The 14,128-nt window shown below is 43.8% G+C and overlaps 1 protein-coding gene across 4 annotated transcripts in view; it reads right to left on the bottom strand.

Moving 5' to 3' along the window:
- Positions 1-271: 271 nt before the first annotated feature.
- LOC130368461 (lamin-L(III)-like) overlaps positions 272-14,128 on the bottom strand; it is a 61,494-nt gene continuing 47,637 nt past the window's right edge. For 2 of the 4 annotated variants that reach the window (XM_056572143.1, XM_056572146.1), the window contains 6 exons: positions 13,181-13,391; positions 12,009-12,116; positions 8,225-8,344; positions 5,945-6,040; positions 5,780-5,840; positions 272-508 (listed from right to left, as the gene is read on the bottom strand). In XM_056572143.1, the coding sequence (XP_056428118.1) occupies positions 5,802-5,840; positions 5,945-6,040; positions 8,225-8,344; positions 12,009-12,116; positions 13,181-13,391 (574 nt within the window). In that variant the 3' untranslated portion in view covers positions 272-508; positions 5,780-5,801. The remainder of the gene's footprint in view (positions 509-5,779; positions 5,841-5,944; positions 6,041-8,224; positions 8,345-12,008; positions 12,117-13,180; positions 13,392-14,128) is intronic. The other 2 variants (XM_056572142.1, XM_056572144.1) reach the window with 1 other exon arrangement.

The following is a 14,128-nucleotide window of genomic DNA, read 5'->3' as shown; positions in this document are numbered from 1 at the left end:
ATGTCTGGTGATGTCTATGTGTTCGAGACTTCAGGCTGTAATTGACTGCAAAGGATTTGCAACCAAGTATTAAAAAAGTGAAAGTTTGATTTATGATTATTATTCTGTCCCATTACTTCTGGTCCCTTAACAAGTGGGAGGCACATATGCAAACTGTTGTAATTCCTACATCGTTCACCTGATTTGGATGTGAATACCCTCAAATTAAAGCTGACAATCTGCAGTTAAAGCACATCTTGTTTGTTTCATTTCAAATCCATTGTGGTGGTGTATAGAGCCAAAAAATGTTAGAATTGTGTCGATGTCCCAATATTTATGGACCTGACTGTATAAAAGGTCCAACAGCTTAAAAAAAATCTTCCCTATTTCAAACTTTAGAAAAACATAACTCTTCAGGCAATATGCCAAGTGGATTAAACTAAATGGAAGTGGGAGACTTCACAGGAGGGCATCAGATCCTGCCGTGCTGTTACATGACTGAACAGCTGGGATCCACTGTCTGGTGGGACTGAAAAAGAAAGAGGGAGACTTGTTAAAGCTGAAAGGTGCTTATGTAACAGGTGAGTGCTAGAAGGACAATTGTTATGGAAGATGTGGTTCAGAGACTCTTCTGATTGACACAGACATAACCAACTTCTAGGTGCCACTATAGGCTGAATGTATACATACAAATTTACGGAATCATTTACTCAGAATACAAAAAAAAAAAAAACATGTAAAAAAAAAAACTGTTTATTAATACATTTGTTTAAAAACACAGAATTCCACAAGAGTGGGGGAAAGACACCAAAAAGTGTCACACTGGACCCTGGCATAACACCTCACAAGCTTAAATTATTAAAACAAATATATATATATATATATATATATATATATATATATATATACTGTATGTATCCTGTGCATACAAATCATGCTACATATTAATCCGATACAAGTATCCATCAATTATGCCAGTACATACTTAACCACAATGAGCAGTGGGTAGAAGGGAGCGGCGTGACACCACCCCAACGTGGCGATCCGGGATCATCCTTTGTCGTGGGGTGAAAAAGGATGATCCCGGAACGCCACGTTGGGGTGGTGGCACGCCGCTCCCTTCTACCCACTGCTCATTGTGGTTAAGTATGTACTGGCATAATTGATGGATACTTGTATCGGATTAATATGTAGCATGATTTGTTTGCACAGGATACATACAGTATATATATATATATATATATATATATATATATATATATATATATATGTTTTAATAATTTAAGCTTGTGAGGGGTTTTGCTACGGTCCAGTGTGACACTTTTTGGTGTCTTTCCCCCACTCTTGTGGAATTCTGCGTTTTTAAACAAATGTAGTAAATGACTCAATTTTTTCTATCTTTTATTCTGATTAGTGGGAGTTCATGGTAGCAGTGTCATTGGGGTTAATTACGTGTTAATACTTTGTCATAGGGTTGGTACCCAGTGCATTAGTATTTTTATACTTTAATTTAAACACTTCTACCCTATATGTCTTTGAGGTTTACACATACAAATTTACATCTCACGTTCTATTATGGAGTCTACTGGAGCATCTGCTTCTGTACGGCGTATGCAGATAGCATCAGAAATACTGCCAAATTTAGAAGAATCCTTTCAACTTGTGTTTCAATATTTGCTACCAGAACCTTGTGCATACACATTGTCATTATACATTGACCAGCACAGACTGAAGTTAGTATTTTGCAGCCATTCTCACAAGTTCAATCAGTTCTTGAAGCAGATGTACTGAAAGCAGGAAAAATGGCCAAGGGTAAGGATTAGAGATGAGCGAAGTTACAGTAAATTCGATTCGTCACAAACTTCTCGGCTCGGCAGTTGACGACTTTTCCTGCATAAATTAGTTCAGCTTTCAGGTGCTCCCGTGTGCTGGAAAAGGTGGATACAGTCCTAGGTGACTCTTTCCTAGGACTGTATCCACCTTTTCCTGCCCACCGGAGCACCGGAAAGCTGAACTAATTTATGCAGGAAAAGTCAGCAACTGCCGAGCCGAGAAGTTCGTGACGAATTGAATTTACTGTAAGTTCGCTCATCTCTAGTAAGGATCTAAGGCACTCTGACAAGGACCAGAGTGTGAGGGCTAGTAAACAGAGTCCGAGCATTTCCCAAATGGTGGGTCTTGTCATGTTCCCGGTATGCAGTATTTAGTATCCACCATAAGAGTGACAACTGATGAACCAGGGATATGGTCATAGGCACCCAAGCCTAACTGATGTATCTAGAGCACTGTTTCCAAACCCAGGGGCCTCCAGCTGTTGCAAAGCTACAACTCCCAGCATGCCCAGACAGCCTTCGGCTGTCTGGGCATGCTGGGAGTTGTAGCTTTGCAACAGCTGGAGGCACTTCAATTGAAAAACACACAGATTTAGAGAGTAAAGGCTATTCTGTCTGGTCTGTCCCCAGAGAACTGCAGTACAATCTTGTTGGAAAAGTTAATTCCGCTTGCTGAGTATAGGGCTGTGTAGCCGCACAGCTCAGTTATAGTGTCCAGCCTGACCTCTGTCCACCACCAAGTACCTAAAAGTCGCACATGGGCAACAGAACCATTTTTGTACATCCTGTTTTATATCCACACAATGGGCATTGTTAGGAAAACCAACCCTCCCATTGGATAACCCCTTTATAATAAAAAAAAAAAGCTACTTTCCCTAGCAAGCCTGTTGTACAATTGCTAGGCTGTGGTATTTGTAATATAAAACAGGCATGATTCCCATTAGTATTTCATTGTACTTTGGCTAATACAAATGATCGATTATCTGCTGATGAAACAATGGAAACTATGGGGAAGATTTATCAAAACCTGTGGAAAGGGAAAGTTGACCAGTTGCCCATAGCAACCAGATTGCTTCTTTCATTTTTCACAGGCCTTGTTAACCTGTTAACGACAATAGACGTCTATACTCGTCCATGTGCCATTGACTGGGTATGGCGCGGGCTCCCGACTCAAGCCCACATCCTACCGGCCCCCAGCTGATTCCTGTAGCTGGGGGCCGACGTTAATGGCCAACCTGCGGCGATCGCTTTAGATCGCCGCTGTCAAAGCTGACATCGGCAGCTGAAGGTGCCTTTATCCCATCCCTGTCCCTGGTTGTCCAGTGGGGTGCGCGATTGCAAGGGGGGGGGGGGGGGGGGGGGTTGGCGAACCACTGCTGAGGTAGCCTGAGTGCTTACCTCTCCTGCTGTGCCGGCTCCTGCGCTGAGAATGATAAAGCCTGGCAGGACCAGGCTTTAAAGGGTAGCTAACACCATCCTATTTTTTTTTCTGTCCCTGCCTATTGCCAATCTATCCCTAACCCCCTCCCTGCTTTTAATTTTTATTTTTACTATATTAAAAATTACTTTTTTTCTGCCTGGTAGTGTGCTCACTACCAGACAGACTTCCCCAGCAGGCACCACGTCACTGATGCCTGCTGGGGGGGGGACTTCCGCCCTTAGTTCATCTACACAGGGTGCCTCCAGCTGTTTCACCACTACAACTACCAGCTTGCCCTGACATCTATTCCCTCCATCACAACCCCCCCCCCCCCCCGCATACCCAGTTCCCTCCATCACAAACCTCCCTCCCGCATACCCCGTTCCCTCATTACACTTACTGCAGAGTCCTGCAGCGGACGTGCAGGGACAGCGGCGGCGATTTGCGGGAGGAGTGGCCACCCAGCCAGTGGCCGGGGAGCCAATGCGCTCGCTCCTCCCTGTCTGATTGACAGGCAGGGAGCGAGTGCAGCCTAACTGAAAAAGGACTGATTGCCAGGCCAAAATCAGTCCTTTTTCAGGCGTGATGTCACGCCAGGCTGCAGCCGGCCACTAGGAGGGAGACCCCTAGTGGCCGGTTTTCAAATGTAAATTAAACCATTTTAATAAAAAAATAAAAATAAAAGTATATTAGAGATATGTTGTAGTACATAAGTACTACAACATATCAAAAAATAAAGTTGGTGACAGTGCCCATTTAATCAATAGAGTGCAGAGCACAAAGATCAATGTGGTTCCAGGAAACCAAATTGATCTTTATGAGGAATCTAATGATAAAAAAGTGTAAAAAAAAGTTTTTTAAAAGTTTTAAAAACGCACACATTGACCCCTTCCCTATTAAAAGTATAAGTCACCCCTCTTTTCCCAAATTCCATATAAAAACGAAACAAAAATAAACATATGGTTTCGCCGCATGTGTAAATGCCCGAACTAAAAATATATCATTAAAATATATCATTAATTAAACCGCAGGGTCAATGGTGTACGTGTAAAAATAAATAAATAAATAAAAAGTCCAAAATAGCGTATTTTTTGGTCACTTTTTATACCATAAAAAAATTTATAAAAAGCGATCAAAAAGTCCGATCAAAACAAAAAAAGGTACCGATAAAAACTTCAGATCATACCGCCCTATACGCGACAAATAAAAAAGTTATAGGGGTCAGAAGATGACAATTTTAAATGTATTAATTTTTGTGCATGTACTTCATTTTTTCCAGAAGTACGACAAAATCAAACCTATATAAGTAGGGTATCATTTTAATCGTATGGACCTACAGAATAAAGAGAAGGCGTAATTTTTACTGAAAAATGTAAACGGAAGCCCCCAAAACTTACAAAATGAAATTTTTTCTTAAATTTTGTCGTACAATGATTTTTTTTTGTTTCGCCGTACATTTTTGGGTAAAATGACTGATGTCATTACAAAGTAGAATTGGTGTAGCCCAAAAAAATAAATAGATAAAAAAAAGGCCCTCATATGGTTTTTTAGGTGCAAAATTTAAATGGGTTATGATTTTTAGTAAGGAGGAAGAAACAAAAGTGCAAAAACAGAAAAACGCTTGGTCCTTAGGGGGTTAAAGGGGCATTCCGGGATTTTTTTTTATTTGACTATGCTACAGTAAAGTTAGTGTAGTTCATAATATGGTGTCTGTACTTGTATGTGACGGTTTTCTCACAATTCTTCTGTGATTTTCACCCCACTATTTATTTTTACCAGCATACAAAATGACTGTTGTCTCAGGATTTTTCCCAGCTTGCTATGTGGCCGAGACCTGACTCACTAGTCAGCTGATGCCTGTCTGCTTCAATGGGTGGAGGGATCAATCTGCAACTAATGCAACAGCTGGAGGCACCCTGATTGAAAACCACAGGTCTGCAGCTCATTTAAGTTTCAATGGGTGGGGTGGCTGATGAGTGGAAAGGAGGAAAATAGAATTGTGGGATTTGTAGTCAAAAAAAGAAAAATCAAACAGGAAATACAAGTTCACAAAAAGCTAGCCACAGTGTTATGGTAATCTCACAACATAGCCATTTAGCCCCAAGACAAGCGCAGATCCTTCCTAAGCATGTCCATTACTGTCTGCCAGGTACGTGCTAAAATCACCTTATGCTGGATAACCCCTTTAAGAATGAAAGAAGCAATCTGATTGGTTGCTATGGGTAACTGGGCAACTCTGCCTCTCCACAGGTTTTAATAAATCTCCCCCTATAGGACATTAAAAAAGCTATAGCCTATGTTGTTGTGATGTTAAATGAGATGTATCAATGTGAAGTTATAGGATAAACGTCAGAACACAAAGTATTGCCGAGTTAATCTGTTTGCTACATCTAACCACATGGAGAATATGTGTTTTTCTTATAAATGCAGATATATTCCATTACTGTCAAACAGGCATACATTAGGCAATTGCTTGCATATTTGAGCCATGCTTGTTATTTGCATTAGGTGGCAGCATGCACATGATGACCCGCATGAGTGGCCTCACCTGCAGACTCCTGCCTGCTGCATCATGATACTAAGCAGCATTTTTTTTTCTTTCTTTTGGGCTGAATCAAAATTGAGAATGTGCAAATGGAGGAAAACATTGTTAAGTATTGTTCTTAATTGGATAAATACATTTTGATGGGAAAAAAGTATGAAAATGTATTACCTTAGAACGAAATTCAGCCAATTCCTCTTCGAGAAGTTCCTCATCTGTTTCCCCTTCATCTCTTCTTACTCTAAAGAGAGTCCGCTCGGCACATTCCTAAAATGATTGCTGCATAATGAATCTGAGAAAATGAATCCTAACATTCCAGGTATTTGCTGTCCATCTGTTTTGCTGCTTTTTGTGGAAGACTCAATGAATGTGCAGGTTATCTTCTCAGGACATGGGGTCTTTTTATAAACTGTGCAATTTCCTCAAGGGAAGCAAACAATGCTAATCTAGATAATAGAATAGTTAACTGAGGGTGGACCATTGCGCTGCGATCCCGGCCGGCCATCTATATTAAAACTTGATCCGCACCCTAGAATTTTAAAAACTCAGCCGGGAGCCCTCAATGAGTACTTGGTGCTGGCCATTCAGGGCTCACGGCAGGGTATGTGAATATTAATTTTTGACAGTAAAAACATGTCACCTGCTCCCCCAATTAATAACTTTTGATTGCATTGGGTTTCAGAAATGAAACCCGATGCGATCAATCCCTCAGCCCCTGTACTACTACCCCCAACATGAAACAGACTCTGTTCCATGATGGGTGTAATTGTACCCCCTGTGAATTTTTTATTTATTTTTATTTTATTAAACTAAACCTGGTAGTTCGTGCGGATTCCACACAGAATCAGCATGCATTCCGCATGAATTCGGCACCATTGACTTGGGATTGGGATTCCGCAGCCGAAGTGCAGAAAAATATAAGACCAGACTTCTATTTTTCTGGACTGCGTAATGCAGAACTTCAGCAGTGAAATTCTGCATGCGTAAATTCTGGTGTCTGAACTTGCAGAATCCCATTAAAGTTAATGGGCAATAAATTCCCTTGGAATATCTATCTATATCCTGCTGTAGAAGTTATTCAATGCGAGTGTGTATTTAGTGATTTAATCTGTACTGAGAACATAAAGGCATGACAATTCAGAAATCTCAGATCTCGTCTCTCTTGAGCTTACCGTATATACTCGAGTATAAGCCGACCCGAATATAAGCCAAGGCCCCTAATTTTACCCCAAAAACCCAGGAAAAGTTATTGACCCGACTATAAGCCTAGGGTGGGAAATACATCATCCCCCATGTAATCATCCAGACCCCCATCATCATCCCCCTCCCTTCATCATCACCGCCTGTCAATCCCTTCATCAGTGGTCTTCAACCTGCGGACCTCCAGCATGCCGATGGCTGTCCGGGCATGCTGGGAGTTGTAGTTTTGAAACCTCGGGAGGTCCGCAGGTTGAAGACCACTGCGGCCTTCGTCATCGTTCCCCTCACGGCCCCCCCTTCATCATCACCGCCTGTCAATCCCTTCATCAGTGGTCTTCAACCTGCGGACCTCCAGATGTTGAAAAACTACAACTCCCAGCATGCCCGGACAGCCATCGGCTGTCCAGGCATGCTGGGTGTTGTAGTTTTGAAACCTCTGTAGGTCCGCAGGTTGAAGACCACTGCGGCCTTCGTCATCATCCAGCCCCCTCCCTTTTGTTTTGTACTCATATCCCCTTGGCGGGAAGTTAGGGTGAGCTGGTCCGGGCCATCTATGCTGCAGGGACCGTCCGGTGGGGATGGTTAGTCGTTGCGGGCTGTCCATCTTCCAGCGGCTCTTCTCCGTGCTTCAGGCCCGGACTAGTGACGTTGCCTTGACGACGACACACAAGGATGTTGCGCATGAATGTCCCTGTGCGTCGTTGTCAAGGCAATGTCACTAATCCAGGGCCGGGCCCGAAGCGCGGAGAAGAGGCCCCCCCGGTGAAGATGGACAGCCCGCAACGACTAATCCTCCCCACCGGACGGTCCCTGCAGCAATAGATGGCCCGGACCAGCTCACCCTTCCTTCCCGCCGAGGGGAGGAGAGTACAAAACAAAGGGGGAGGGGGGGGGGGGCCTGGATGATGACGAAGGCCGCAGTGGTCTTCATCCTGTCCGGGCATGCTGGGAGTTGTAGTTTTGCAACATCTGGAGGTCCGCAGGGCAAGACTACCGATGAAGGTATTGACAGGCGGAGAGTTCACTCGAGTATAAGCCGAGGGGGGCGTTTTCAGCACGAAAAATTGTGCTGAAAAGCTCAGCTTATACTCGAGTATATATACGGTAATACACATTTTATTTAGAATCTCTCTTTCAGCAACCTAACCCTTCTGAAGTTGCTGGATACATGAAATGTTACTGCACAACAGAGAAACAGGAAAATAACTAGATATTTTACAATAAAAACATAATTTTGGCCATACAGCTTACCTCCCCTGTGGAGTCCACCAGTGTAACTTTAATATCATCCCCAGTTCCCCAAGATTTTTGAGCTTTCCATACGAAATCTGTGGGGGGGTTGTGAACAGCTCCAGCACCTCCTGCCCATATCTGTCAGAAAACATACACTGTAGTTAGTGGTAATAACTCAGAGCATCAAACACTGTACAAGGAAAATACAAAACAATCATCATCTGATGCAGCAGAATAACAATGTATTGCAAGACCACTGTGACCTTCATTCATGAAAACTTATCAAAATGTATCTGTGTTGCCCAGGGCAACCTGTCAGTTAAATTTTTGCACAGAATAGTCACTTATCTTAGATTCTATTTTTATCCAGAGCAAGATTGAAAATAAGTTCATATATAGACCCCACAAAGTTACCAGTAATACAAGGGAGAAGAATCCACTAATCTGAATGTAACCTAATGCACAGATGAAAGGTTTAAAGGGGTACTCCGCCCCTAGACATCTTATCCCATCGCAGCGGTCCCGCTGCTGGGGACCCCCGGGATTGCCGCTTCGGTACCCCGCTCTCATTACTGCACAGAGCGAGTTCGCTCTGCCCGTAATGACGGGCAGTACAGGGGCCGGAGCATAGTTACGTCACGGCTCCGCCCCTCGTGACGTTACGGCCTGCCCCCCTCAATACGAGTCTATGGGAGGGGGCGTGGCGGTCGTCACGCCCCTGCCTTAGACTTGCATTAACGAGGCGGGTCGTGATCTCACGAGGGGCGGAGCCATGACGTCACGCTGCTCCATCCCCTGTATCGCCCGTCATTATGCACAGAGAGGGACCGCCAGCAGCGGGACCGCAGCGATCTGACATCTTATCCCCTATCCTTTGGATAGGGCCTAAGATGTCTAGGGGCGGAGTACCCCTTTAAGTGATTATATCAACCTATTGTCTCCGTTCACATTAAAGGGGTTTTGTACCCAGTAGTCTACATGTTCTCTATCACTGAATTGTGATATTGGTAAGGGTCCCATTCACACTCGCACATCTGCAGCAGAAATTATTGGTGCTAGGACCACACGGACATGCACCTTCACAACAGACGGCAACGAAGTCCGCAAAAAGAATGAACATGTTCATTCTTACATCAGAAGATACGGAATTAAAGAGTTATTGTCATTAGTCATTAGTAAGAAAATGAAAAAAAAAAGTCACTAGTCAGGTCAGTAGAGTAATGTGCCCTTAGACCTGTATGCATAATAATATGCATGTGTTAATATGTAAAATACCTGGAGCTCCTTCTCCTCCCCATCCCTTGTCATGAGGTCTGACATCATGGCCCGGCCCCCTTAATGCAAGTCAATGGCAGGGGGCGTGACAACTGCCACGCCCCCTCCCATAGACTTGTATTGAGGGGGTGGGCTGTGACATTACGATGGGCGGGGCCGTGACGTAACGATGCTCCGGCCCCTGTATCACCCGTCATTATGCACAGAGCGAACTCGCTCTGTGCAGCAATGATAGCGCAGTGTCGCAGCGGCGATCCCGTGAGGTCCCCAGCAGCGGGACCCCGGCGATCTGACATCTTATCCCCTATCCTTTGGATAGGGGATAAGATGTCTAGGGGCGGAGTACCCCTTTAATAGTTATGGAAGCAGGGCCTACCTGTACACCCTGGTCCATTACCACTGTTTAAGCACTCTCACAAGCTGAGCACACTTCATATGCGGTGGGTTCTGACTGCTATCAGCAGCTAGGACCCAGAGTAAATGCTGGACTTTGCCGATCAAGCAGATGCCTGGCATAAATTGTTAGCTCGTTAAAACGTAACCTTTAATAATATTTCACAATAAGATAAATAGTCCTCAACAAAACAGAAATGTAATCAGGTATAGGTGAGATGGGAGGAGAGCTCAGACAAATAAATGGGGCTCCAATATCATCCCCTATCACAACAAAGTAATCCTACAATATACAACCTGTGCAATTGTACACTAAAAAGGCATAATAAATCCCAAATCAAAAATTTAGTGTACAATTGCACAGGTTGTATGTTGTAGGATTACTTTGTTGTGATAGGGGATGATATTGGAGCCCCATTTATTTGTCTGAGCTCTCCTCCCATCTCACCTATACCTGATTACATTTCTGTTTTGTTGAGGACTATTTATCTTATTGTGAAATATTATTAAAGGTTACGTTTTAACGAGCTAACAATTCTACTTCTGTGAACTGTTGTCCTAATAGCTCCAGCCACAATCAGCCATGCTTTATAATTTCAGTGATTTTGATGCCTGGCATTAACCCTTTAGACGCCACAATCAAAGTTGATTGCGGCGTCTGAAATGTAAAAAAAAAACTATTAGAACACTGTTAAAAAATGTATTAAAAAGAAAACAGAGCACTCGAATTAAATCGGTTCAGCAAGCATCTGAAACCTGTGAGCTGTATCTTCTCTTTTGTTCAACAGAAATGTGGTCAGGCAGGAATTTGTGTCCGCAATATGTAATGCTCCATAATGCTTATATCAGTGTACAGTGATCCCTCAACATACGATGGTAATTCGTTCCAAATGAACCATCGTTACCTGAATTAATCATATGTTGAGGGATCCCTGGCAGAGGGGTCACTGTATAATGTGAAGGTTTGTGTGTATGCCTTTTGCTCACCTCTTTTTGCTCATGTGGCACGCATGGGATAGGCATGATTTTGGTTTATAAATGCACAATGAAGTTGTTTTAGCGATATATTGCCATGACGACAAAGTGATTTGACCTATAAATCACAATTGAGGAGTTTTATAAAGATTTTAAGTCTTAAAGGGGTATTCCGCCCCTAGACATTTTATTCCCTATCCAAAGGATAGGGGATAAGATGTCAGATCGCAGCGGTCCCGCTGCTGGGGACCCCCGGGATCCCCGCTGTGGCACCGCGCTGTGCGTAATGACGGGCGATACAGGGGACGGAGCCGCGTGACGTCATGGCGCCTCCCCTCGTGACATCACGGTCCGTCCCCTTAATGCAAGTCTATGGGAGGGGGCGTGACGACCGCCACGCCCCCTCCCATAGACTTGTATTGAAAGGGGCGGGCTGTGACCTCACGAGGGGCGGAGCCGTGACATAACAATGCTCCGGCCCCTGTACCGCCCATCATTACGTGCAGAGCGAACTCGCTCTGTACTGTAATGATAGCGCGGTGCCGCAGCGGAGATCCCAGGGCTCCCCAGCAGTGGCACTGCAGCGATCTGACATCTTATCCCCTATCCTTTGGATAGGGGATAAAATGTCTAGGGGCAGAATACCCCTTTAAGGCTGTCTTCACATGTTGAATTTGAATTACTTTTTCACACATTGTTACTATACACATTGTATCCATTTTCCAAAGTTGTGATAAAATTTACAAGGTTTATACTATGTTTTGCAATTGTGGTACAAGCAACAATTGCAGCAAAAATATAAAAAATAAAACAAAAAACGGCAAGTGATGCAATGTGTGAACAAAGTCTCAGATGGAAAAGTATAACTGTATCCTGATCTGTTAGAGCAAGGAGATGAGCTGGGAGGGGTCTGGGAGATAGTAGAGAGGGCGGCGGTTCTGGTAGGTGAAGATGTCATCCGTTAGTCCATAGGAAGTCAGAAACCAGAGTGTGCATGATATGCACAAAAAAAACCATACCTGGAGTGCTTCATTCAGTGTCGCTACTACTACCATTTAGTAATAAAGTGGCAAAATATTCTACTGCACCACAATATTTCTTTATAAATATTTATTTATAAGCCCCCCTCCCTCCCTCCATTCATATAGCTACTACTTACAGTGACATGTTGGCCAGCTTTAAGAATAAACCTTCCAGGAAGCTTGAATCCAGTATCAGGCAGGCTTCCATGTTGTCTTCTAATGGTCCAGCCACTTATCTGCTGATCCTTTAAAAAAAGAAGGTAGATACTTTGTCAGCGATCTTTTACTTACTGTACTGCAGATTTTATTTCCATCACTTTGCACATAATATACCGTATTTTTCGCCGTATAAGACGCACTTTTTCTTCCCCAAAACTGGGGGGGGAAAGTTGGTGCATCTTATACGGTGAATACATCCCTATAGCAGCGGTCCCTGCGGTCATCAACGGCCGGGACCCGCGGCTAATACAGGACATCACCGATCGTGGTGATGCCCTGTGTTAACCCTTCAGACGCAGCGATCAAAGCTGACCGCCGCGTCTGAAGCGAAAGCGACACTAACCCGGCTGCTCAATCGGGCTGTTCGGGACCGCTGCGGTGAAATCGCGGCGTCCCGAACAGCTTACAGGACACCGGGAGGGACCTTACCTGCCTCCTCGGTGTCTGCTCCTTGCCGGTATCCCTCCTTCGACGTCATCAAGCACGCCGTCCCGTCATCCAATAAGAGCGGCGTGCGTAGATACGTGATGACGGCGACGGAGAGCGTGGATCCCGGGAAAGAAGACGTCCGGAGCATCGGGGACGCGGCAACAGCGATGGAGCGACATCCAGGGCAGCGGTGACTGGTCCGGAGCGGCGGGGACACGTGAGTATTACCTCCTATACCAGTGGTCTTCAACCTGCGGACCTCCAGATGTTGCAAAACTACAACTCCCAGCATGCTCGGACAGCCAACGGCTGTCCGGGCATGCTGGGAGTTGTAGTTTTACAACATCTGGAGGTCCGCAGGTTGAAGATCACTGTTGGGTTCAGAATCTTTTTTTTCTAGATTTTGCACCTTTAAAATTGGGTGCGTCTTATATGCCGGTGCGTCCTATAGGGCGAAAAATACGGTAAATACTTGTAACCACCATTGTTGCTCTTGAGCTACTGCAAAACTTCTCAGCTGGCCCTGACAGTTTGCAGCTATCAGAGCATGCTGGGAGTTTTTAGGTGTAAAACAAGTAGATAGCCACAGCTCTAGATAAATGACAAAAGAAAGACACATAAGAACACAAGATGACAGCTTCTGTACTATATAAGAAAATACCTCGTCTGAATTGTTCACAAGCCTCAAGTACTTTCCTTCAGGGTCTATTTCTTCTATAGACACCGGACCTGAAGAGGAGGCCTCTTGGATTATCTTAAACCCTTGTCTGCGCTCTCCTCTTTCGCTCTCTTCTAACTTTCTCTTCTTACCACGTGTCTGACTGATCCAAGAAACCGAGCTCTTTTGAGAAGGACTTGGAGATAGCTTCAGCCTAGACAACACAGATACAGGAACATTATTCTACAGTCCCACTCAACATTTGCCTTGAATCCGTTTTTTTTATCCTCTAATCTAATGGTCTACACTATTAAAGCACAAAAAAATGGATTTTGGACATATAATGCAGATTTAGAAATATTTCTGCAGTGCCATTTGTGTTTGTACATTTTGTAAATTTTTTGTACATTTTTTGAGCCCTTTCATTATTGCAGCTGGTTCACATGATCACCTATCTCAGAAGGGTAAGTTCACATTACATTTGTGATATCACAGCATCATGTAAAATGGGATACTGACATCTGTGCATGGACAGGTACAGGCCCAATTTACTTTGTTGTCCCAAACATAGCTAGTTGACTACATTTTGTAAAAGTATACATGTTTATACTTTGAGCCTAAACTGTGCTTTGTGTCGACTTTAGGGTCACATAAAAATCTCTTATACGTTCAGAAAATGACCCGAACTTAGTCAACTAGCCGATTACATTTGGGCCATTGACGTTTACTGGGCCTGTGCATGCCAACGTATCTATGACTCAGAATTAGAGATGTTCCCATACCATTTTTTTTAAGACTGTACGAGTACCGATACAAGTACTCACTGATACCAATTACCCTTTTGTTTTCTAAATGTCATGTGATTAATTTTATTTTTAATGGGAAGGGGGGGGGGGGTAAGTTATTAGAGAAAGGGCTTTTTTATTTAAAAAAAATAAACTTTTCTATTTA

Source organism: Hyla sarda, chromosome 4, assembly GCF_029499605.1.
Source record: "Hyla sarda isolate aHylSar1 chromosome 4, aHylSar1.hap1, whole genome shotgun sequence".
Lineage (NCBI taxonomy): Eukaryota > Metazoa > Chordata > Amphibia > Anura > Hylidae > Hyla > Hyla sarda.
Note: the sequence above shows the minus strand (reverse complement) of the source record. Positions and strands in the feature narration are given on the sequence as shown.